Source organism: Anabrus simplex, chromosome 2 (genome assembly GCF_040414725.1).
Source record: "Anabrus simplex isolate iqAnaSimp1 chromosome 2, ASM4041472v1, whole genome shotgun sequence".
Classification (NCBI taxonomy): domain Eukaryota; kingdom Metazoa; phylum Arthropoda; class Insecta; order Orthoptera; family Tettigoniidae; genus Anabrus; species Anabrus simplex.
This window is the reverse complement of record NC_090266.1, coordinates 725,877,069-725,902,098: the sequence shown is the minus strand read 5'-3', so window position 1 is coordinate 725,902,098 and position 25,030 is coordinate 725,877,069. Positions and strand designations below refer to the sequence as shown.

The 25,030-nt window shown below is 39.6% G+C and overlaps 1 protein-coding gene across 5 annotated transcripts in view; it reads left to right on the top strand.

The window, feature by feature from the left end:
* Itpr (Inositol 1,4,5,-trisphosphate receptor) overlaps positions 1-25,030 on the top strand; it is a 1,013,977-nt gene that overhangs the window by 113,915 nt on the left and 875,032 nt on the right. For all 5 annotated transcript variants that reach the window (XM_067141353.2, XM_067141352.2, XM_067141351.2 and 2 more), the window contains exons 10-11: positions 6,601-6,761; positions 6,850-7,162. In XM_067141353.2, the coding sequence (XP_066997454.1) occupies positions 6,601-6,761; positions 6,850-7,162 (474 nt within the window). The remainder of the gene's footprint in view (positions 1-6,600; positions 6,762-6,849; positions 7,163-25,030) is intronic.

Genomic DNA, 25,030 nt, shown 5'->3' with positions numbered 1-25,030 from the left:
CATCTTAAAAGATTTCCAATTTAACATTAATGTAAATAAAACTAATGTTATGGTTGTAAGCAAATCTAAAATGAAGCCAGAGGCACACCTCAGAATTGGAAATATTTAAATAAAACAGGTGGGCAAGTTCTGCTACTTAGGATCTGTTATTACCGATGACAACAGATGCACTGTGGAAATAAAAAGAAGAATTTCCCTGTGTAAGAAAGCCTTTGAGGAGAAGAAGCAGCTCTTAATTAATAAATCCTTAGATACTGAACAAAAGAAATTGTTTATCAAAACATTCATTTGTAGTGTGCTGCTATATGGCTGTGAAGGATGGACTCTCTTGAAGGAGGACGTGAAATGACTAGAGGCAGTGAAAATGTGACTATGGAGGAAGATGGCAAGAACTTGCTAGGTACAGAAGAAAACTAATGAAGCAGTGCTTAGAGAAATAAACACCCAGAGACATTTAATAACAAAGAAAAAAAGGAGAAAAGCGTCAGTTTTTGGTCACATTCTCTGGCATAATGACTTCATAAAGAACTTATTTGAAGGCAAGGTGATGGGAAAGAAAGGCAGAGGGAAACCACGGAAGAAGATCTTTGAAGGGATAGTTGAGATGATGGGATGCCAAGGTTATGGAGAAATGAAAAGAAGCGCAGAGAGAAGAGATCAATGGTTGCAGCGACAAGGCAAAGCCTTTAGATAATTATGATGATGTCATTTTACTATCAGTGCTCTGTAGATTATATTTTAACATGTGTATATCTTTGTTTACTTGCCCAATTTTGGCTGATGATGATGTCAGAGATGTCAAAACCGGTACCAAATAAATAATGTTGTAAATTTAAATTAGCAGCATACTTTGTATTGAAAGAAGGTGGATCAGTTGCGCTTTTCTTCATTGTTTGTTAATCTACATTCAGCCGTGCGGTTAGGAGTGTGCAGCGGTGTGCTTGCATCCGGGAGATAGTGGGTTCGAACCCCACTGTCAGCAGCCCTGAGGATGGTTTTCTGTGGTTTCCCATTTTCACACCAGGCAAATGCTGGGGCTGTATCTTAATTAAGGTCACGGCCGCTTCCTTCCCATTCCTAGGCCTTTCCTATCCTATTGTCACCATAACACCTATCTATGTCGGTGCGACGTGAAACAAATAGCAAAAAAAAAAAAAATCTCCATTCAATACGGACCAAAGATGAAATTTTTAATATTAAATACATTCATGGACATGATACAGGCTTTTGGGCTTATGCTGTGTCAAGAAAATAAGGTGAAATTCTTTATGTTTCACAGAGAGGCATTCTCACGACACTCATGAATATCCAGATTGAGATGGGCACACTCAAAATCACGTTCAAGGGTAACGGTTACAGCGATTTGCAGATTCATAGAGCTCTGCATCCCAGAGAAACGACCAAGCAAAGCTCACAGAAGGAAGAAGTGAAGGGAACTGCCTACCTGCCTTACATTCATAACACCACAGATCGAATTGCCAAGGTCCTCCGCAAGCACAATATAAAAACCGTGTTTGGCACAGTCACTTAAATTGCTCACAATGAGGGTAAAACCAAGGACATCCTGGGCTTTAAGAAATTCCCTGTACTTACGGTAAGGTATACATTGGCCAAACATGCCAGTCCATTGGTACTCGTATCAAGGAACATGAACGTAATATTCGTCTTAACCAGCCAGACAAATTAGCATTAGCTGAGCACGCTCTATTGTCGGGTCATGTTGTCATGTTCCAAGATGCTCGAGCTCCTACTCACACTAGACACTACAGGTCCAGGATTATATGGGATACGTAGAAATTGTAGCACCTGGTCGTAAGCGCGTACACATCAAATCAAATCAAACCACACGTGAGGTAAACATAACTTACAGGTCTAACAAACGACAACTACAGAAGGACATGGAAGGTGGAAGGAGCCCTGTTTAGTTCCGTGGGTAAGTATGATGTTATGGGGAAGAAAAGTTTCTCGATAATCACCCTCAAACTATTAATTATTAACAAAATGAAAATGTTTACAAAATCAAAACAAAACAAAACAGATAAAGGACAATAGTAGGTGACAATCTAGAGCACTTAAATCAAAATATTTAAATGAACTTAACCAAAGTATATAATAGGTGGAAAATTAAGGAAATTGAGATGTTAATAAACATGAGATACTTTTAAAAAACCTTTAAATAAGAAAATAAAATGTTAATAGACAAAATTGGTGAAAGCGGGAATCTAGAGGAAACTCGGACAGGCAAAATTTAAATCGTGGAAAGTTATATTAAATGAGAAAATGCCGAAACATAAGAATGAATCAAATAAAATCAAACACAATAAATCTAGCATTTACCAAGAGAGACCGGAGACCCAAGGTGGGACGGACGCAAAATTCGTCCGCCCGCTGAAGTGATCCGAATTCAAAGACGCGGACAGAAGACTTAGCTCTCACGGGGAGCAAGAAATAGGAAATCGTGTGATCACAAGTAGCCAATAGGAACACCGAATTTCCTTGTATTCCTGTTTTTGCCAATTGGAAAGGTCATTAATCCGACCAATAAAAATACCTTTCCTTATATGGGCAAGTTCGAAACTGCTGATGTAATTAGAATTACATTACCTATTTCCTCCACGTGCCAGTACATACTGCCCCAAAAGTTATGTACTGCATGCGTTTTACCAAAAACACAATATTACAAATTTTCTTACCTAGTTAATCGTTCATATTTCCTAACATATAATTTTCTTCAAGTTTCAATAAGAAAATTTCTTCTTCAGAGTCCATTTTCTTCATAGGCTTAAATATTGATAATTTTAAATATTACACACAATTGATTAGCTTTCCAGAATGCATAAGAAAGGTACATCCAATAATTTTAAAACCCAACATAAAATTCCGCTGTCCTTTCTTGATGATGCACAGGTCACAGAAATCCTAACAATTTCAACAATTAAGTAATACCTGGTTGCCAGCCATTAAGGATTTACGAAGGTAGTTCCCTTCCCTGTCCCTTCACTATTGTTATTTCGTTTCAGTTTTTTCCAACTTCGTACGTTCCTCATCGCCAGATGTTTCATTCCAGGCTTGTGTCAATGTCTTACCTTCATATATTCGTACACCGTTATGTTATGTGAACCTCTCAGACCGATTCTGATGGTTCCGTCAGCTTCCGGTTCGAACGCTAGCGCTGTACCGCGTCCAGGGAGCCATCTGGTGACGATTGAATGTACCATTTCCAATTCTATTGGGTAACGTCTAAATTCAAACCTTATTGTTTTAGAAGGCTTTCTCGTGGACAGTAAAGATTTTCTTCTGTTGACTCAGAGCTAAGTTTTCTGCAAAACGTAAAGAATTTCACATTTTCTTGACACCACATAAGCCTTAGAGCCTATATCATGTCTATAAATACGGGCCATGAAAGCATCAATGGCTACAATACATTCATAGTTAAGAAGTCATGGTGGAATAGCAAGATGGATAACCTTAATACATTTTCAAGGCACCTAGAATAGTGCATGTTATATATGAAGAGTTAAGTGTGATATTGTTAGTCTTCACAGGCTGAATGCTGAGAAAAAGTTTCTTACCAGCAAAGACTGCAGGGTTGTTCGTATTTTGTTTGTTTGTTTGTTTGTTTGTTTGTTTGTTTGTTTGTTTGTTTGTTTTTTTCTTTCTTTCTTTCTTTCTTTCTTTCAAAAATGCCTTGAAATGAAGCTTTGAGATTATAGAGTAATGGTTAATTGGTCTATTGCATTCGAGGATAATTAAATCTTGCTATGCCAATTGAACACACAGACATCTGCTGTTGCAGTATTTCTATTCGGCTGAAACATATTTTATAGTTTAGATGGAGGACTCTGTTATTTGGACTTCAGCCAAAGTAGAATGACTTGCAGTACATTCAACCAATTAAGGACCTTGGTCTTCCAGTACAGCTGCTGTCCAGCCAGGTGGCCTGTAGATGTTATAGTGCTTTGTATTCAGTATGATGACATACTCAGCAGTATTTGACTTTCATGACTGGGTTCAGTTGTTCTCTTATCAGAGAGCTCCTCAGTTGTTCTCTCGAAGCTGAATGAACTCCATTCCAGCCCTCAGTCCAGGGTGTCAGGTGAAGAGGCAGGCACACTATTCTTACACCATGAAGCTGACCATATTTTCTGGACTTCAGCATCTTCAAATTTTCTTTTATTCTACTTCAAGCATTATTGTCAGGTGGACTAGAGTTATAGATAAGGATAAATGTTTCCACCTGTTCAATACAATAAAATAGTGTAATTATAAAAATATCACATATTTATTATCTGTCATTTTGGGACCGGTTTCGGCACCTTCCTGTGCCATCATCAGCCTAGGAAATTGTTGCAAGTGGTTTTTTTTTTTTTTTTAAATAGCTACTTGAAATACTTGTACTGGTATGAGAACATGAACAGACATCAGTCGTTTTTTTATGTCACACTCCATTTGTTACAATTTCACTTCCACTCTTTGTGCTAGAAAATTTTCGACGTTTGGTGTAATTGTCTGCTCAGTGAGACATGATGGGATGGAGTTTATAGGAGGCATGATGTAGAAAGACATCTCACATTAGAGTATATGAAGGTTGGGGCAAAAGTCATTGCAACAATTTTTTTTTCTTGAAGATACCAGTCCGTTTGGAAAATGTGACTTATACAGATGAAAGGACAAGGTGTTAACTACATGTGTGGACAATGAATAGCAATGAAATATCGTAACACACTAATTTATTACGGTAGTATACAGGGCAATATGGCCTTCCCGGTACAAAAGAATGACAACACAGTACACATAAAGTTGACATGACAAACCTGGGCCTAAAGACCCTCAAAGTAGTCCCCTGCTACTGACACCACACGCTGCCAACAATGTGGGAGGCGCTGAATACCATCTGCCTCAGCATTTGCCGCACCATGTGCGGATCGGGTCACCTGTTGGCGCACAGCATTAGCAATGTCCTCTCGTGTTGCAAACCGCCTACCACGTAGTGGTTCCTTAATCTTTCGAATGAGATCAAAGTCACAGGGCGAAATGTCAGGTGAGTACGGTGAGTGCTCCAATTCTTCCCATCCCCAACATCACAGTAGCTCCCCTACACACTCTGCTTTATGTGGTTTTGGATTGGCGTGAAGGATTATTGCACTGTCCACAAGATCCGGACGTTTCTCCCGAACACCACGTCGTACCTGTCGCACCAGGAAGTCCCTGTATTACTGTGCGGTCACTTTTCTGCCATGTGGAACAAAGTGGCAAACGATGACACCCCTGATGTCATACGCGACGATGGGGAAGGATTCTGACGGACCTTCTGCCTCCTTGGTGATCCAGCATGTCGCCACTCCGCAAACTGACGTTTCAGTTCAGGTTCATATGCCCTGGCCCAAAATTCATCGATGGCGATTATTCGTGACAAGAATTGATCGCCGCCGTGTTGCCAGCATGCAAGGTGGTCGGAGCATATTGCATAGCGCACCCACCTTTGAACTTTCATCAGTGCACGCGGTACCCACTGCGATGCGATTTTGCGCAGTTGCAGCTTATTACGTAATATCCTGTGGATGGTGCGTTTCTTGATGCCACTTGCCCTCTCTAACTCCAGTAGCGTCCATCGCCTGTCTTCATCCAGGAGCTGCTCGATGACGACACGTGCCACGTCGGTCCACACACTGACAGGTTGTCCCGAACGTTGCTCATCACTGGTTGACACACGTCCTTGCTGAAACTTTCCTACCCACAGTGCTTCCACTAATTCACTGTGACATTCCATCGCATTTCTCCCTCGGAGAACGGCTATTTTGATGTAAGCGTGCTGCTCAACACGGGTTACTTCCATCTTGCACGATACTCACCAACTAACTGATTTCACGACCCTCGCTGCGCTACTACCAGCTATCACAGAGCCATCTGTTGTTCTGCATACACACTATGCTTGCAGAACTTCCACACGACACATATATGTTTGTGATCCGTTCACATATCTACAAGAAAAAAAATAGTTGCCATGACTTTTGCCCTAATCCTCGTATATATTCTGTTTTCTGACGAGGCAGTCACTTGGTTAGGCTATCTCCTATGGAGTTAAGTGGAGTAGTTTATCACTGCAGTATTTAAATGTTGAAAATCTCTCTCTCTCTCTTTCTGTTTCCTCTCAGTGATTTGATAGGAGTTTTATGTTCACAAATCTATAGTTTTGATCATCATATTAAGAGAATGGACTGAGTCTCATCTTCTGTTTGTTGTTGACTCTTGATCGCAAGCTTGTAGTATAAAAACCCAAACATGAAGGCAGAATGTGACTTGGGTGTGCCGTTCGGGCCATGTAGGTGTTAACTTGCATTCTGTAGATGGTGGGTTCAAACCCCACAGTCGGTAGCTCAGAAGATAGATTTCTTTTCTGTGGTTCCCTATTTTCACACATGCCAAATGAAGGCCACAGATGCTTCCTTCTCAGTCCTAGCCCTGTCCTTTCCCATCATCGCCATAAGACCTGTCTGAATCGGTGGAACGTAAAACAAATTAGCAGTCATTATTCTCTTTAAAATTTCTGCATTATGTGTTGTTTACCATGAAATTCTTCTGTGGTTTATTCAATTTCAGGTTGGTTGTGCTACTATAAAAGAAGACAAAGAAGCTTTTGCTCTGATATCTGTCTCGCCAACTGAAGTGAGAGATTTGGATTTTGCAAATGATGCATGTAAAGTTCTGGCTACTATATCTTCTAAGTTGGAAAGAGGAACTATATCTCACAATGAAAGAAGGTATATTTTCACTTTTGTGACAAGTTATAAATACTGTAAGATTGCTATGGTACTTCATTTTTCACTTGTATATTTTAAATGTTTCCAGAGCAGTTACAAGTCTTCTTCAAGACATTGTGTACTTCATTGCTGGATTAGAAAATGAACAGAATAAATCCGAGGCTTTAGATCTGAGTGTTTTAAATCCTAATCGTGATCGACAGAAGTTGCTCAGAGAGCAATATATTTTGAAGCAACTCTTCAAGATTCTGCAGGCACCTTTTCTCGAGACTGTTGAAGGAGAGGGCCCATTCCTGAAAATCGAAGAACTGAGTGACCCTAGACATGCGGCCTATAAATACATGTTTCGTCTGTGTTACCGTATTTTGCGTCTTAGTCAACAGGATTACCGCAAGAATCAGGTATGTCGTTTCTGACTACTGACTTAATTGTAACTCAGATTACTAATATAATTCTTATCTAATTAAACTGCTTTTTATTCCCATTTGCCTCAGAAATGGTGCTGTTGTTTGGAATGCTCCAATTAACATATGGTGTCACAGAAAAATTGTACACATATATTCATTGTAATTTTATAGATATGTTGGCGTATTTTTTGTTTAAGGTTACTTGAAATATTTTAGCCTTTTGGTCATTAGTAGGAACTGGAAAAATTACCATCTATTTTCTGATAAATCAGCATTTATTCTTAAAAGATTTAAATAAGCACTTGCAGCATTCCATTTTTTCCCCCTTGTCATTCTAAAATTTAACGATTTAAGGACAGCAAAATACTGCTTAAATCTACAAGAAAATTAACTATTCAATTGATGGGCTATGTGGCTCAAACAGTTGAGGCACTGGCCTTCTGACCCCAACTTGGCAGCTTCAATCCTGGCTCAGTCCGGTGGTATTTGAACGGTGTTCAAATACATCAGCCTCATAACGGTAAATATACTGGCACGTAAAAGAACTCCTGCAGGACCACGTTCCGGCACCTCTGCATCTCCAAAAACTGTAAAAAGAGCAGTTTGTGGGACGTAAAGCCAATAACATTAAAGTAACGTTTTTGCAGGGTCCTGATATTTTTAACCATAAATAGGGGTTTGCCTTAAATCGAGGTTTCAGTAGAATGCACCCTTTGTTTGTGCTGAAGATTACTCTTTTGTTAAACTGTCCCTGCTTTCTAAGCAAGAGACCTGTATTGCACTATAACTAGCTTTGACTCAGATTGTTCTTGGAAAATAAATAAATAAATAAATAAATAAATAAATAAATAAATAAATAAATAAATAAATAAATAAATAAATAAATGTATGTATGTATGTATGTATGTATGCATACATACATACATACATACATACTTGGGTATGCCCTACAAATTTGTTCCTTTGCACTATCATCAGATAACAGACCTATGTTATTTGCTGAACCCTATTGAATAATTGCTTAAGGCACATACACAAGGAAAGGGGGTTGCTGGATGATGGATCATTATCTCATACGTGCATCTTCATTGTACACTTTTACACCTTTTAGTATTCAGTCTGCAAGCCTCTGTGAATTAACTAAAGTGCTTCCATAACCCTCCGTTTGTAACAAGCTCTGTAGCTTTTTTTACACTGACCGGCAACATTTATGGATCACTTGAATTTTCAAATAAAAAAGCGTGTTAAATTGTGAAACATTTATTCTATTACTTACACTGATTATTTTCATGAAGAAAATTATCTAAGTAAATAAGGGTAGCAATAACAGACAGATAACATCACTTGCATAATTTTTTCATGAAAATGAAAATCACAGCCTGTTTCCAGTCATTCGACCGTGTCAGGAATGGAATGAATGGAGCCCCCATCTAGCGGCGAGGATATGAATTGTGCCGGCTGCCGAAGCCTGTTGCACCCCTCTGGGCCCTGTTTCATAAAACATATTTCATTAATATTATTAGTAAAAACCAATAATATTAACTAATAATATTAGTATTGTGTTTCATAAAATTATTAGTTAATAATATTAGTTATTAGTTTATGAGTCAAAATTATTAGTAGATGTTCCTTATAATATTAGTAAATTGTTTTATAGACAACATAACTAATAAAATTTACTCATATTATTGGGATTATTTCTATTAGTGTATTTTGACTCATATTTCATATTATTAGTGAAACCAAAGTGTGTGGTATTTTGATATATTGGCATAAAATTGTGAAGATCAGTGAAATGGTTGACTCTGATTCAAATAGTGATGAGGAGAGCGTTTATATTCGCCGTCCAAGAACTTTTAGGCCAAGAACAGCCTATACGGGTATGATGGAACAATCATATGAATACAATGAGAGATTTAGGTTAGATTACAGAACATTTGAATATGTGCTTGATAGGATTGGTAATATCTTAGAATCTCCCACGGCAAGGAATGAAGCACTAACCTCAAAACAGCAGCTTCAGATTGCACTACACTGGTTAGGTAGTGGTGCACAGTATCATTGTATTTCTGATATGCACGGTGTTTCAAAAGCAACAGTCTGCAGAGTTGTGCACCGAGTTGTGACTGCGATAAATGACACTCTTCTTCAGGATGTTGTACGTTGGCCAGCTGACTGTGGTGAAGTAGTTGCCAGATTCACTGAACTTGGTGGTATTCCTTTAATTTGTGGAGTACTTGATGGAACATTTATCAAAATTGATGCACCAAGTGCATATGAACCGGCATTTATTGATCGACATGGGAAACATTCCTTGAATGTTCTGCTAGTATGTGGGCCAAATTTAGAATTCTACTTTGTATGTGCAAACTGGCCTGGCAGTGTCAGCGATGCTAGGGTTCTAAGATTAAGTGGCTTGAACAATAGGATGGCTAATGGCTGGAGACCTTTCCCTGGTGCAGTTCTGCTTGGAGACTCCATCTATCCTTTAACACGTTGAGTGCTGAGCCGATTGTAGCACACTATTCCACTGGTGCCAGGCATGTTTTTGAATTGCATTCCGCTGGTGCCAAAGCAATTGTACGCGTTGTAGTCTGTTTATATAATCTTGGGATGTATTTATATGATGTACTAAGTAAATTTTATCTCACCATACCATGGTCATGTGTGACGCCATATGGTGTCACGTCAATTTTTAGGAAAGATAAAATATAGCGTGACACCATATGGTGTCACAGAATTTTTTGTCATTTAATGTGCAATACGAATTTCAAATAAGGGATATTTATTTGCTAATTCAAATTAACGCAATATTTATGAAAACCTAGTAAAATGCAAAACAAGTACTTATATTACATTACATATTGTTGTGAACCGTTTTCTGATAACTCTAAACAGTGAAAATATGCGTCTCGGCACGCCAGAGTTCTTGTTACTCGTTGTAATTTTTCAAACCTTATTGGCATCGTTGTTCAAACATCTTCCTTTGTACACTTGTTTCATGTGCTATTTTCATATTTACGTTTTGCACATCTGATCGGGAAGTTAAGGGGAACGCGCTAACTATACGCTACCTGGCTCCTAGCGCAGCTCGACGCAGCCCGGTTGGTTCACGTCCGCTACCTCTCCGACACACCCCGATACTCCCGCGGCACTTCTAATTTTATGACTATTTATTTGTTCAATTTTGGCGTTTAAACTTGCGCTGGGTACATGCAGTTTTCACCTTAGCATTCTACTGCCTTCGACGAATATTCCTACCAAATTTCAACCGGGTCCGAGTGTAACACATGTATGTGTTCCCTCGTAAGATTATTACCAATATCTTCCATTTTTTATATTTTTGCACAACTATATAAACCGAGTGATAATACGTACGTAAACGAGAAATAAACAATGCCTGGCGCTTTCACCTGTGACAATGACCACTGTCCAGTCAGTGGCTTCGGAAGAATACTGTGGCGCCACATGGTGGCATAGAGTAAAAATACATAGCTGGAATAGACCCTGAAGTTTGCCCTTCACGTAGTACCAATTTTACGCGATAGATGTCACAGCTGATTATCTATGGTGCATCGCCTGAAACTCAACTGTGCCGCCATATGGCGTCACGCCAAGTCTGATTTCAAGAACGGTGTGCCACCATATGGCGTCACGCCATCTCAAATTTGAAGACCACAGTGATGCCATATGGCGGCAGTGGCACCCAACGTGTTAAAATCTTGGCTCATACCACCAGTAATCCGAGATTTTGCTAGTCAGTCTCAACAAAGATTTTTAAGAGCACATAAAAAAACAAGGAGGGTTATAGAGTGTGCAATAGGACTCCTTAAAGAAAAATTTCCTGTCCTTAGCATTGGTATGCGATTAAATCCCACCTTTGCTTGTAAAGTTATCAATGCTTGTGTAGTACTTTGTAACCTGTCAAGACGTCTAGATAATTACATGGCTCCTGAAATGGAAGAGGATCATTTGGAGCAAGAGGATATTCAGGAGGGTGAGGAGGTTCCAGTCCAGGCTCAAGAAAAACTGCAATTCCTTTACGACCACTTCGTGTGAACAGACATTGTGATGAATAAAAGACAAATCATATGAACACCCAACACAGTAATTTTGTGCTTTTTATGATTTTTATTTACACTTTTTACATCTGAGGCTGAACTACAACAAAGTTACCATCATTGTTTTCTACAATTAAATATTCGTTTGGTACAGAAAGTTCCTTTTTTCCACGTTCCTGAACACCACTTGTGAGGGGTGAATGCTCAATGTTGAGTAAATTTTCCTTCTCCCACACCTCCAGCTCCAGCTTCCGGACTTCAAGTTGAAGCTTCTGTTTTTTGAGGGACTCTATTTCTTTAGTTTCCTCGGGGTGCTGGACGAGTACCCTCTTCTTGACAGTACCTATAAAAAAAGGAGAAAATTAGGTGAAAGTTAAGACTTACAGTTAAGCTAATTTATATTGGCTAATGTTTAATAATTTATTCCCACTATTGATCTCAGGGTACCCATTTTATGGACAAATTTAATCTTTCAGTCTAAGACTGTACCCCAGATGGAATGATCGAGAGAGACTGATATTAGATGCGACGTGAGTCACACACAGCGAGTAGTAGTTTGAGAGAGAGAGATGGAGACAGATAGAGTGCGCACGTGTGGTAGCGAAAGACATTTAATGAAAAAGACATACCGGTACTTGTGGTAACCGCTTAAAGGAGGCAGTGCAAGAGACGTGTGATGTATCTAGTATTACATGTGGTGTAGCTTAAAATTCACTCTTAATGAAACGTAATTCCAGACCTTGATAGTAAAATTAAATGTTCATAGATAATAACCTTTTTCCCATTGATTTGTGATTGCCTCGGGGGAGCCCGCCAACCTCCAGAGGCTGCATCCCCAAATAAATACGGAGGGCCCCAGCCAGGGTTATGAGTGAAGTCCACAATGGTAGGTACGGTGGAAAAGCTGGTACAGTGTGTCACGCTCCCAGCAGAGCTGGTAGTCGACATGCACATTCCGGGCGGTGTATTCATAACCTCACGCTGACTCACTGCATTGCTATGCGGAGGTCAGTTACTATACGCAAACCTTTTCTTGAGCCCTGAGCTCCCTAGTGCTGAATCGGTAGACCTTGGTTATCTTCGATATCCATATTGGCAACCTTTGAAACACAAACTACGCATTGCTGTGCGACATCTGGCGTACACTTTACGAACTAGTACTGATGTTGTTTACACAGCAAAGCCAAACTATATAATAATTCATGCTAGGAACAAGATTCGCATCGAGAAATGTTATATAATGTTAAATAATGTATGTGTAACAGAGTTGTTGGCGTAAGATAATAAATGTTTAGAAAATTCATATCGATCGATCATATTATCGATTCAATTCAGATTTCATTTCCATCCAGTTGGGAGTATAACCGGAACCGTCAGCGCTCCCTCCTTACCCCTCACCCCGTAAAAATCGGGCTCAAGAAAAAGTTCGCGTATAGTACTCGAGTTTGTGTGTCGTGGGAAGCCGTGAAGCGATACAGTTGTTACAAGACCGTGTGGGGCTGAATTACAGTAGAATTAATTAGATTAATTACATTGTTACAATGTTGAAATGCCAGTTAAATTCATACTAGAACAAAGAATTCTTATGTATGACACATATGTAAAAACCGACTCATAAAGAGGTGAGTAGGCAATTTCATAAGAGATTTACCGGGGTTCCTCTTCCAGGTAAAGAAACAGATATCTCGTGAATAAATTAACAGGATCACTTAATGTTGTGATTCCTAAACTGAAACGAAGGATTCTATTAGAAAAAAATATTGACATTAACACATCATTCGTACGATCTCCCACTACATCTGTACAATGTGTTGCACAAGAAGTCGGTATCTCAAAATCCTCCGTACATAGTGAAATTAAAGAGGTTAGTACTCATGATGAAGGCTATTGGGTGCATGAGTAAGCAATAAATGTAGTAATAGTGGACACAGAATACGCAGAAGGTTATGAATATACCGCTCAGAACATGCATGTAGTCTCCCGGCCACGCTGGGAGTGGGACACACTGTATTTGGAACAATACGGCTGATGGAACATTTGAGCGGTTCTTGCAAGTATGTCTCTCTTTTTCATTCACTCTTCTTCATTACCGCATGTGTTCACTATCTGTCTCTATCTCTCTCTCAAAATACTACTCACTGTGTTCGGCTCGTGTCGCGCCTAATATCAGTCTTACTCGATCATTACGTTTGGGTACAGTATTACACTGAAAGATTAATTTTGATGTGACAAGTTATTTCCCTGTGTTTTCCATGCTTTCCCTATTTTTCCAGAAAATGGGTACCCTGAGACAAATGACAGGAATAAATTGTTAAACACCAGCCTTTATAAATAATCTGTAATAGACACATTTGGCTATTATGTTTTAGTCTCTATTAGAGACATTTTCAGCTATTTTTTGTCCTAATTATTATCAATACCATGTGTAATGTGTTAGTCCTAAACATATAAAGGCCTACAATAAAATAGGTATTGGAAGGTGGAACACACTCCATTACAGGTGAGCAAAAGTCAATGCGGGTATATATAATGAAGTTAATAAATTGTATAATATGGAAAAAGGCATCACACTTGTATCATGTCAAAAACGACACCATTCACTAGCAAATGAGCATTGCACCCATCACTGAGAAAGCACAGGAAAAGCATCTCAAATGGTATGGTCATGTCCTGTGTGCCGCATCTGGAACAGTTTGTTCTTTTTTTTTTTTGGCTAGCGGCTTTATGTCGCACCAACACAGATAGGTCTTAAGGTGACGATGGGATAGGAAAGGGTTAGGAGTTGGAAGAAAGCGGTCATAGCCTTAATTAACGTGAACTGATGTGAAAATGGGAAATCACAGAAAACCATTGTCAGGGCTTCCGCAGTGGGATTCGAAACTACTATCTCGATGCAACCTCACAGCCGCGTGCCCCTAACCGCATGGCCAACTCGCCCGGAGCCAATTTAACTCACTCCTTTGAAATTAATGGGCAACGTCCACACGAACGTCCAGAGCAAAGCTGGCATGACACAGTAAATGATACGAAGACTCTCGTGTTAAGACCACACGATGCCCAAGATCGTGCAAAATGGCGGACCTTGCACCAACGGGTAAATGCTAAGAATAATAATATAAATTTTTAGGCCTAATTGCCTTGTAATCATTGAACCAAAATTTAAATTATAATATTACAGATTAAAAAGACAATAACTCTTATCTTCTTAATGGTTGTTTTTTTTTTTTTTTCAAACGCCCAATGTTTTAAAATCTGCCCATATAATTTACATACCGTAGAGGTGCTCAAGTATTGTCAATCAATCACTACTGATCTGCACTTAGGGCAGTCTCCCAGGTGACTTTTCTTAAATGATTGCAAAGAAATTGGAAATTTATTGAACATCTCCCTTGGTAAGTTATTCCAATCCCTAACTCCCCTTCCTATAAACGAATATTTGTCCCAGATTTTCCCTTGCTATTAAGGAGAAAATATTATAGAAAAAGGAAGTTATCACAGAAAAGAATTCTACAAATAAAGGACTGTGTCAGTGGTGTGTTTTTTTTGTACTCACTAGTTGACCAGCTTACAAATTTAATGACACCTCCATTTGCGACAGGAACTGGGAACGTACCCAAGTTTCTGAACGATAATCCACACGTTTCTGTTATGAGCGTGTTTAAAACTGGCATGCTCACTCATGCCAATTTCAAGAAAGGGTCCCTGATGAGCACAGGCATTAGAAGAATGACTGATGGCTTGCTGTGAGCAATGTAGTAAATTTTTGTTGGTTGTAGTGGCTGTGTACGATGGGATTGCCGATGATCCACTTCACAGATTGATATTTTATGATGAAGTGTAGCTTTTTTGACATATGATACATTTATTTCAACTTCTTTATGCCATTAGTGTTCATGCAAAATATGTTTCAAGATGACTATACCACAGTATGATAAACATGCTCAAGCGTCACATTATTATGTACAGTGTTCCACTAAATGTAATCCAGGGAAAACAGATCTTGGTTACTAGCGGGCACCCTGAGCCTGTAAGTTTAAAGTCACACAAAGCAGTCGCAGTCAAGAGGTGGAATTAGATACCAGAATACAGTCTTAAGTTAAATCGTTTCCAGCTTACCTCTAGCCTTAGGTGTCTCCTGCTGATGCTGGAGCTCTCCATTTTGCCAGTTTCCATCAATTTCAGTGGCAGATATAGGCCTACTTTCTTCCAACGCCACTATATATTCACTGGTTGAAGCGGAAGTTGGTCCCATTGCAGGAAGAAAGATTTTTCCAAGAGAATCTTCTGTTCCGAATCCCTGTAAAACAGGAAGAGAATGTCAAGAACCAGGTGGTCTATGACATCTAATTTTTTGCTACTTCCTCCCCCACTTCCAGTATGATAAGCATTATCAACTTTTGCCTGTAAATAAAAGAAACCATGTAAGTCTAGAAGAAGGACATCCTGTTGTAACTGTCTATACTAAAGTACTACCTACATCTATTGTATACAATATTTTTTGTATGCTTTCTTGCATATTATAACAAAGATTTATAAATATCACTGGAATTCATTTCAGGTTATGTTCTGCTCAGTCACAGTCATAAAAACACAAAGGATGGCTGTATGATGCATAATGTTAAATGACTATGGGTAGTATACAGCACAGTAAACTATACTGCGGAGCTAATAGTCTCCTTATTTCCCCCTCTCCCCCTTTAAAAAATATCGACACCCAGTTGAGAAAAGGGTGGCTTGAAGTTAGTAAATAAACACTAACATAACCTCCAACTAAGAGAAAAACAACAGGTAAAACTTACCACTGTTCTGCTCCTCATGTTAGGCCAAGTAGCATCCCGCACATAAGTGTGATCTTTGTCGGCTGTGACCAGCCCAATAGCCACAGCATAATCCCGCAGTTCCATCCATGCTTGCCTCTTTGAGTCCTTTGTCACGGTTAGTGAAAAGGCTCCGAACAACTGCCCTTTCAACTCCAGCACTTTTCTAAGGAAACTTTCTTTCCTGACATTATTGTCGTTTCTTTTACCCATTGTAGCCTATATAAACTGACAAGAATCTGAAACTGCACTGAATAGCCGGTTCCGGTTGTAGTCAAACACAAAAAGCACAGAGTATGAGCGGGTCAAGCGCTAGCCTACTTCAAGGAACGAAAACAAACTAAGAACATGCAACAAATCGATTCTAACTTCAAACTGTATCAGCTGACTAATGAACTAATATTATTAGTGAAGCCATTTTATTAGTCATGCATACATCTTTATGAAACAGAATTTTGACAACTAATAATTTGTTTTATGAGTTCTAATATTATTAGCTAATATTATTAGTTAGTTTTATGAAACAGGCCCCTGGGGCAATGATTAATGACTGACAGATGAAATGTTAATGGAGAGTTTTGCTGGAATAAAAGACGACAGGGAAAACCGGAGTACCCGGAGAAAAACCTGTCCCGCTTCAGCATTGTCCAGCACAAATGTCACATGGAATTACCGGGATTTGAACCACGGTATCCAGCGGTGAGAGGCCGGCGCGCTACCGCCTGAGCCACGGAGGCTTCAGGTAAGGAATACAAGATGAAAAATTAATAAGTCCAAAACAAAAGTAATGGAGTGCAGTCGAGTGAAGGTAGGTGATACAAATGTTTCACATTTTAACAATTTTGCTGGTCAGTGTAGTTGCACACCTCTTAAAACTTTGTCTCCCTCTACGTCTCTTACCCTCCCATGCGAACCATGTGACCTTGCCACGGTGGAGAGGCTTGCGTGTCCCAATGAAGTAGATAGCCGAGCTGCAGGTGCACTCATATCGGATGTGTATCTGTTGAGAGACCAGACTAGTGAATGATTCATCTAAAGGGGAGTAGCAGCCTTTTGGAAGTTGCAAGGGCTGCAGTCTAGATGATTGACTGATATGGCCTTGTAATAATATTCAACATGGCTTAGCTGTGTTGATACTGCTACGTGGCTGAAAGCAATGGGGGAAACTACAGCTATAACTAACTCCCGAGGACATGCAGCTCTCTCTGTATGAATGATGTACTGATGATGCCTTCCTCCCGGGTAAAATATTCTGGATCTCCGGGTGGGGACTACAGGAGAGGAGGCGATCATCAGGAAGATGGATACTGACATTCTGCGAGTCGGAGCGTGGAATGTTAGAAGTTTGTATCGTTGTGGTAGATTAGAGAATCTGAAAAGGGAGATGGATAGACTAAAGTTAGATGTAGTTGGTATAAGTGAAGTACGTTGGCAGGAAGAACAGAATTTTTGGTCAGGCGACTACAGAATTTTCAACACAAAATCAAATGGGAAATGCAGGAGTTGGTTTAATAATGAATAAGATGATAGGGCAGCGGTTAAGCTACTACGACCAGCATAGTGAAAGAATTATTGTCGTCAAGATAGACACCAAACCAATGCCCACCACAATAGTGCAGGTCTATATGCCTACTAATTCAGCAGATGATGAGGAATCCTAAAAAATATATGAAGAGATAGAAGATTTAATACAATATGTAAAAGATGACGAGAATCTAATTGTGATGGGAGACTGGAATTCATTGGTAGGCCAAGGAAGAGGAGGTAATACAGTAGGAGAATTCGGATTGGGACAAAGGTACGAAAGAGGAAGTCATTTGGTTGAATGCTGCACAGATCATAATTTAGTTCTTGCTAATACTTGGTTCAGACACCGCAAACAACGGCTGTATATGTGGACGAGACCTGGAGTCACTGGAAGGTATCAAATAGACTTCATTATGATTCAGAAACCAGGTGTTGGATTGGAAAACTTTTCCAGGAGCAGACGTGGACTCTGTCCACAACTTGTTGGTCATGAAATGCCATCTGAAGTTGAAGATTTGAAGAAAGGAAGGAATGTAAGGAGATGGGATCTAGACAAGTTGAAATGAAAGAGTGTGAGGGATTGTTTCAAGGAACACGTTGCACAAGGACTAAATGAAAATGCTGAAGGAAACACAGTAGAGGAAGATTGGATAGTCATGAAAAATGAAGTTATTGGGGCTGCTGAAGAAATGTTAGGAAGGAAAAGAAAAAAAAAATCAACTAAGAATCAGTGGATAACTCAGGAGATACTAGACGTGATTGATAAATGACGAAAATACAAGGATGCTAGAAATGAAGAGGGCATAAAAGAATACAAGTGATTAAAGAATGAAAGGGGTGGAAAGTGCATGGTAGCTAAGGAAGAATGGCTGAAGGAGAAGTGCAATGATGCCGAAGGTTGTATGGTCCTAGGAAAGGTAGATGCTGCATACAGGAAAGTCAAGGAAACCTCTGGAGAAAGGAAACCTAGGTGTGTGAATATTAAGAGCTCAGATCGAAAGCCACTTCTAGGAAAAGAAGACGAAGCAGAAAGGTGGCAGGAACATATCCAGCAGTCGTATCAAGGTAAAGACATAGATGATTTGGTTCTGGAACAAAAAGAGGCTGTTGATGCTGATGAAATGGGAGACCCAATTTTGAGGTCAGAATTTGACAGAGCTGTGAGAGACCTAAATAGGAAGAAGGCACCTGGAATTGATGACATTCCATCTGAATTACTGGTTGCCTTAGGAGAAACCAGCATGGCAATGTTATTCCATCTACTGTGTAAGATGTATGAAACAGGAGAAGTGCCATCTGATTTTCGGCAGAATGTTGTTATACATATTCCCAAGAAAGCAGGTGCTGACAAGTGTGAAAACTACTGCACCATTAGTTTAGTTTCTCATGCCTGCAAAATTTTAACACGTATTATTTAGAGAAGAATGGAAAGACAAGTTGAAGCTGCGTTGGGAGAAGATCAATTTGGCTTCAGAAGAAATGTAGGAACATGTGAAGCAATCCTGACTATACGTCTGATGTTAGAGGATCGAATTACCAAGCTCGATAGCTGCAGACGCTCAAGTGGGGCCGGTATCCATTAATCGGGAGATAGTGGGTTCGAGCCCCGCTGTCAGCAGCCCTGAAGATGGTTTTCCGTGGTTTCTCATTTTCACACCAGACAAATGCTGGGGCTGTACCTTAATTAAGGCCACGGCCACTTCCTTCCAAATCCTATGCCTTTCCTATCCCATCGTCACCATAAGACCTCTGTGTTTGTGCGATGTAGCGATGTAAAGCAAATAGCAAAAATAGAGGATTGAATTAAGTAGGACATGTCCATGTACATGGCGTTCATAGACCTAGAAAAGGCATTCGATAATGTTGATTGGACCAAGCTATTTAAGATTCTGAAGTTGATTGGGATCAGATACCGAGAACAAAGAATTATCTACAATCTGTATAAAAATCAGTCTGTACTGATAAGAATCGAGGGCTTTGAAAAGGAAGCAGCATTCTAGAAAGGAGTGAGGCAAGGCTGCAGTCTGTCCCTCCTCGTTTTCAATGTTTACATAGAACAGGCTGTAAAGGAAATCAAAGAGGAATTTGGAAAGGGAATCTCAATACAGGGAGAGGAAATCGAAACCTTGAGATTTGCCGATGATATTGGTATTTTATCTGAGACTCCACAAGATCTCAAAGCTGCTGAATGGTATGGATGAAGTCTTGGGTAATGAGTGAAAATGAAAATGAAAATTCACAGCCTGTTTCCAGTTATTCGATTGGGTCAGGAATGGAATGAATGAAGCCATCTAGCGGCGAGGATAGGAAATTTTCGGCTGCTGAAGCCTGTCGCACTCCTCTGGGGCAATGATAAATGACTGATAGATGAAATGAAATGTTAATGGAGTGTGTTGCTGGAATGAAATATGACAGGGAAAACCGGAGTACCCGGAGAAAAACCTGTCCTGCCTCTGCTTTGTCCAGCACAAATCTCACATGGAGTGACCAAGTTTTGAGCCACGGTATCCAGCGATGAGAGGCCGGCGCGCTGCCACCTGAGCCACGGAGGCTTCAGGTAAGGAGTACAAGATGAAAAATTAATAAGTCCAAAACAAAAGTAATGGAGTGCAGTCGAGTGAAGGTAGGTGATACAGGTAATATTAGATTAGGAAATAAAGTCTTAAAGGAAGTAAATGAATATTATTACTTGGGTAGAAAAATAACTAACGATGGCAGAAGTAAGGAAGACATAAAATGCAGACTAGCATAAGCAAGGAAGAGCTTCCTTAAGATGGAAATTTGCTCACTTCAAACGTTGATGTAGGAATTAGAAAGATGTTTCTGAAGACTTACATCTAGAGTGTGGCATTGTATGGAAGCAATATATGGATGATAACTAGCTCAGAAAGAAAGAGAATTGTAGCTTTTGAAATGTGGTGTTACAGAAGAATGCTGAAGGTGAGATGGATTGATCGAATCACGAATGAAGGGATACTGAATCGAATTGATGAGAGGAGATTGATTTGGCTAAATTTACAAGTTACAACTCTCATATTTGTTCCATATTGGAATCGACCATATATCAAGAATATTTAATAAGAATATTTAATAATAAGGCTGATGATGCCTCTGATAGAGGGTGAAACATGTACCTAATAAGACTCTATAATATTATGTACAAAGTTAACCCATAAGATTCTTGGTATGTGTTGAATAGTTGGTCTTATTAAATATTCTTGTAATATTATTGGCTAAATTTGTTGAGAAGTAGAGATAGAATGATAGGACACATCTTAAGACACTTAGGACTTGTTCAGTTGGTTTTTGGAGGAAGTGTAGGCAGTAGGAACGGTAGGAGTAGACCAAGGTATGAATATGACATGCAGATTAGAGCAGATCTAGGATGCAATAGTTACGTAGAAATGAAAAAGTTAGCACAGGATAGGGTGGCATGGAGAGATGCATCAAAGCAGTCAATGGACTGATGACCCAAACAACAACAACACATCTTAGCTGGAAAAGAAATTGTTTCCAATGTTATTAAGGAATATGTTTGTTATTATTCATGATAAAGGTGAACCCATGGTTAAAACTTCCCTTTGACAGATTTTTGTTGGTAAATGAAAAACCGCTTCAGTTTAAGGTTGTTCTTGTAACGTTATACATTACATGATTTTCCATAAAAGTCGGGAAAGATAACAAACTTGCACAAAAAACACATTAAAATTGGTATGAAACAGCAATCGGTTTGTTTAAACATTTGTAGGATGCTAATTGACATCCAATTAGCATCCTACATATAGTATCTTCAGTACGGATCCATAATGATATTTATCACCTGCTTAAACATTTTCGCGGATGTTTTCCAAGCAGAGACTTTCTCATTAACACGTATTTTGTAATTCCAATAGTCTGAACATGTATATTCAGTTTCATTCTTAAAAATTGTTATAGCATCACTCCAGAGGCTTCTGGCAAACATTTCCATTTTCTTACTTCAAACGGCATTACCTAACCTAGGTTTACTGCGCACGTATTATGAAAATATATTTCAAGCTTCCTGTTGAATAATGATAACCTTTTCACTATAACTTTCATGGGAACTGTCTTTCTGAAATTTAAAAAGACGCAGAAGTACATAACCTAATCTCTGAAATTAGTTATGCACACCACTGTATCTTGAAAAGGAGAAGTATCGTATTCTTATTTTATTTCAGTACTCGGTATTAAAATTAAGCAGTTGTTTAATTCAGCCTTTATTTCTAAGGAGATAACAACTGCTGTCATTGCACCTATTGCGAAAACATGTTCTCTCGATGTTTGTTTACCCCAGTCGGAGTTGTGAGGAGAGCCCTGGCTCGCTCAAGATCGAGTCACTCGTGCATAGGGAGGAATTGATACAGAAGATGAGCGATCACGTCCAATATAAACGCTGGAGTAGAGTGTATGAATATTGATAACAGATAAAAAGTAACATGCCCGAATTTGCCCGTAATAATGGATGAATCAGTAGAAGGGTTCTCATTGTAACCGAAGAATATTGTAGAGTTTAATATAGGAGTTTTCGAAGGGCATAATAACTTTGTCATTTTAACGGGGGTTCTCTTCTACTGTGGGGTACTACAGTGGCCGCGGCCTAATGTGTATCTCAGTCCGACATCTCACTTTAGCCTTAAGTGTCCCCACTCTAAGTTCCTCTTCTGCCTTGAATCATCCTTGGCAAGCTTATGATGTCTTTTTCGTAGGTTCTTATGTCCCATAACCAAAACAAATAGAAATAAATATTTGAGAATTTTAACATTTCCTTAATGCTAAATGCATTATGCATTGTGAATTACGTTAAATCGGATATAAAATTGTATTGCACCAGGTGAGTTGGCAAATAGCGAAAAAAAAAAATTGCATTGCTCTTAAGGAATAAATTTTGGGACTTGAAATTTCTTGTGCGCGGTTACACAAAATCGGGGTTATGCTGTATTCATTATAACTGCTCATATATTTGTTGTTTTGTATTGCTTTCCTTCAAGTTGTCTGTCTGTAAACACTGTGCTATAATGGGATAGAACATGCTCACTGTTAACATTTTTTGTTGGGGTCCACAACAAAACAGAATTGACTAAATGCAGAGAACTCTGCGCCCCAGTTAATGCAAGCATGTTGTCTTTTCCCTCCCACCTTCCTTCAGTTGATTTTGAATTACATCTCTGAGTGAACTGCAATGTATCTGTGGTATGTAATCCTTCATTTGAATATTGCCAACTCCTCTCGTGGGCATTTATAGCCATGCATCCCATAACCTCAACGGTTAACACTGATTTATTCTCCTTGCCTTGTGCACATTAAGATTCAAACAGGAATGAAGGGAAATTGAAACACACATCTTGCATCTTGTCTTGTGCAGATCTTGTTTATCAGTAATAATAAATTTAATGAGGGTAAAAACACCACAACACATCTTGTGTCTTGTAATTGTCATTTCTCTGTAATAATTGTTTTAAAATTGGTATGATCATTGTATAAGTCAATTATTACTCAGTTAATTCAGTTAATACCAATCGATAGTAATGGCTGAGAATAGAGTTTTTTTACATTTGAGGCTTTGATCATCTCCAAACCTCTGAACTTTTTACTTGGAATGTCCACTGGCAGGAAGAGCATTTCCTTGACTGAACTACAGATGACTCTCATGGTGGTAGCTGATGTAAAGGAGCCATCTACAAGGGATAAATTACTTTGGGTCAAATATATATGGATTTACTCTGTAGAGTTTCTGGTCTGACATAACACTGGAGTTGATGTTAAAGTTTCAAGGTCTTTTCATAAGGAGGTTATAATGCTTTCTTTCATAAGGAGGTTATTGTAATGCTTTCAAAGTCAAATCTGAAGTTGACATTGAATATAATTCTTAGGTATTTGATGGTTTCCTCTGGTCCAGTCGATTTTATAGAGGATTCTTGAACAAGGAACAGGTCTTTTGCTAAAATGTGTTCATAAAATACACTGCAAAAAGAAATTCAACACCCTCAAACACCCTCAAGGACTGTGTTCAGTGGCACCAGGGTATAATATGTGCATACTGAGGGGCGGTTGTGTTAGTGATTCATTTGTCACTGACATCGGCGATCAGATGGCACTCAATAGGCCTGACCGTGCGCACTCTGTTTTTGACTCTGCAGATGCAGTAGTAACTGTGCTGAGGTTAGAGGTGAACAGAGTTTGCAGCATTCATTCTATTGTACAACCATGCTCCGCCGATCAGTTCATGCTCCTGCTGATCAGCTGCAGCCATTTAAACGGGATCGCATTCTTGGCCTGCGGAAAGCTGGATGGACGTATCGATGGATTGCTGCACGTATTAGGCACAGTGTATCATTGGTGTGTTGCTGCTTTCAGCAGAGGTCTGTGGAACGTTCCCACACCCATAGACCGGGCTCTGACCGTCCACATATTACAGACACACGTCAAGATAGATGCATTGTGCAAGCAGCAATGGCTGACTGAACATTGTTCATGAATTAAATCCAGTCACATGTTGCACCTGCTGTATCACCAAGGACCATTGGGAACTGTCTGCTTGCAGCAGGATTATGATCATGTGTGCCTCTGGCCAGGCTTCCATTGGACACCAGAGTAGTTGACAGGAGGGGGAAATGGTGCTCTGTTGTCTTCAGCAACGAGAGTAGGTTCTGTCTGTGTTGGACGTACTCGTGTACAGCGTAGACCTGGTGAGTGGGTTGTTCCAGAGTGCATTTGCCCATTACACCGAGGTCCCACCCCAGGCTTTATGGTGTGGGGGGCATCATTTACAACTCGCGTCACAGTGGGTGTTTCCGCAGGGTAACATAACCAGTGCCCACTACATTGCACAGGTAATTGTCCCCATTCTACTGCCATTTCTTTGATAGCAAGGTGATGTGTTCTTTTCAGCAGGACAGTGCACATCCACTTACAGTTGCTGCAAGGCAACCTGCTGTACGTGGTGTACAAAAACTGCCTTGGCCAGCAAGATCATCGGATCTCTCACCAGTTGAACACGTGTGGGACATGATGAAGCAGGAACTTAGACGTTCTCCAGAGCCTGCAAGGATCATTGCCGAATTACATCAAAAGGTGCAAGATACTTGTGGCAGTCTGTCGCAGGATGCCATTCGACACCTTCCATGCGCGAATACACACCTGCATTGCCGCCGCAGTGGGTGTGTGTGCGTGTGTGTACATTTTGTATTCGTGCAAATATTTGGGCACTCTTTACTGTGACATGTTTTTAATTTGGTCTGAATTTGTAATCGTATACTCCTGCAATGATGAACTACCTGTCACATCTCTTGTGAATTAAATGACCTTGTCCTTGAGGATGTTGCATGTTTTTTTTGTTTTTTTGTTTTTCAGAGGTGTATATTAATCAATGCTATTTTATAGCGTTCAATTCAAGGCCTACTGTCACAAGTTTATGCCTGGTCATCATTACCAATTCC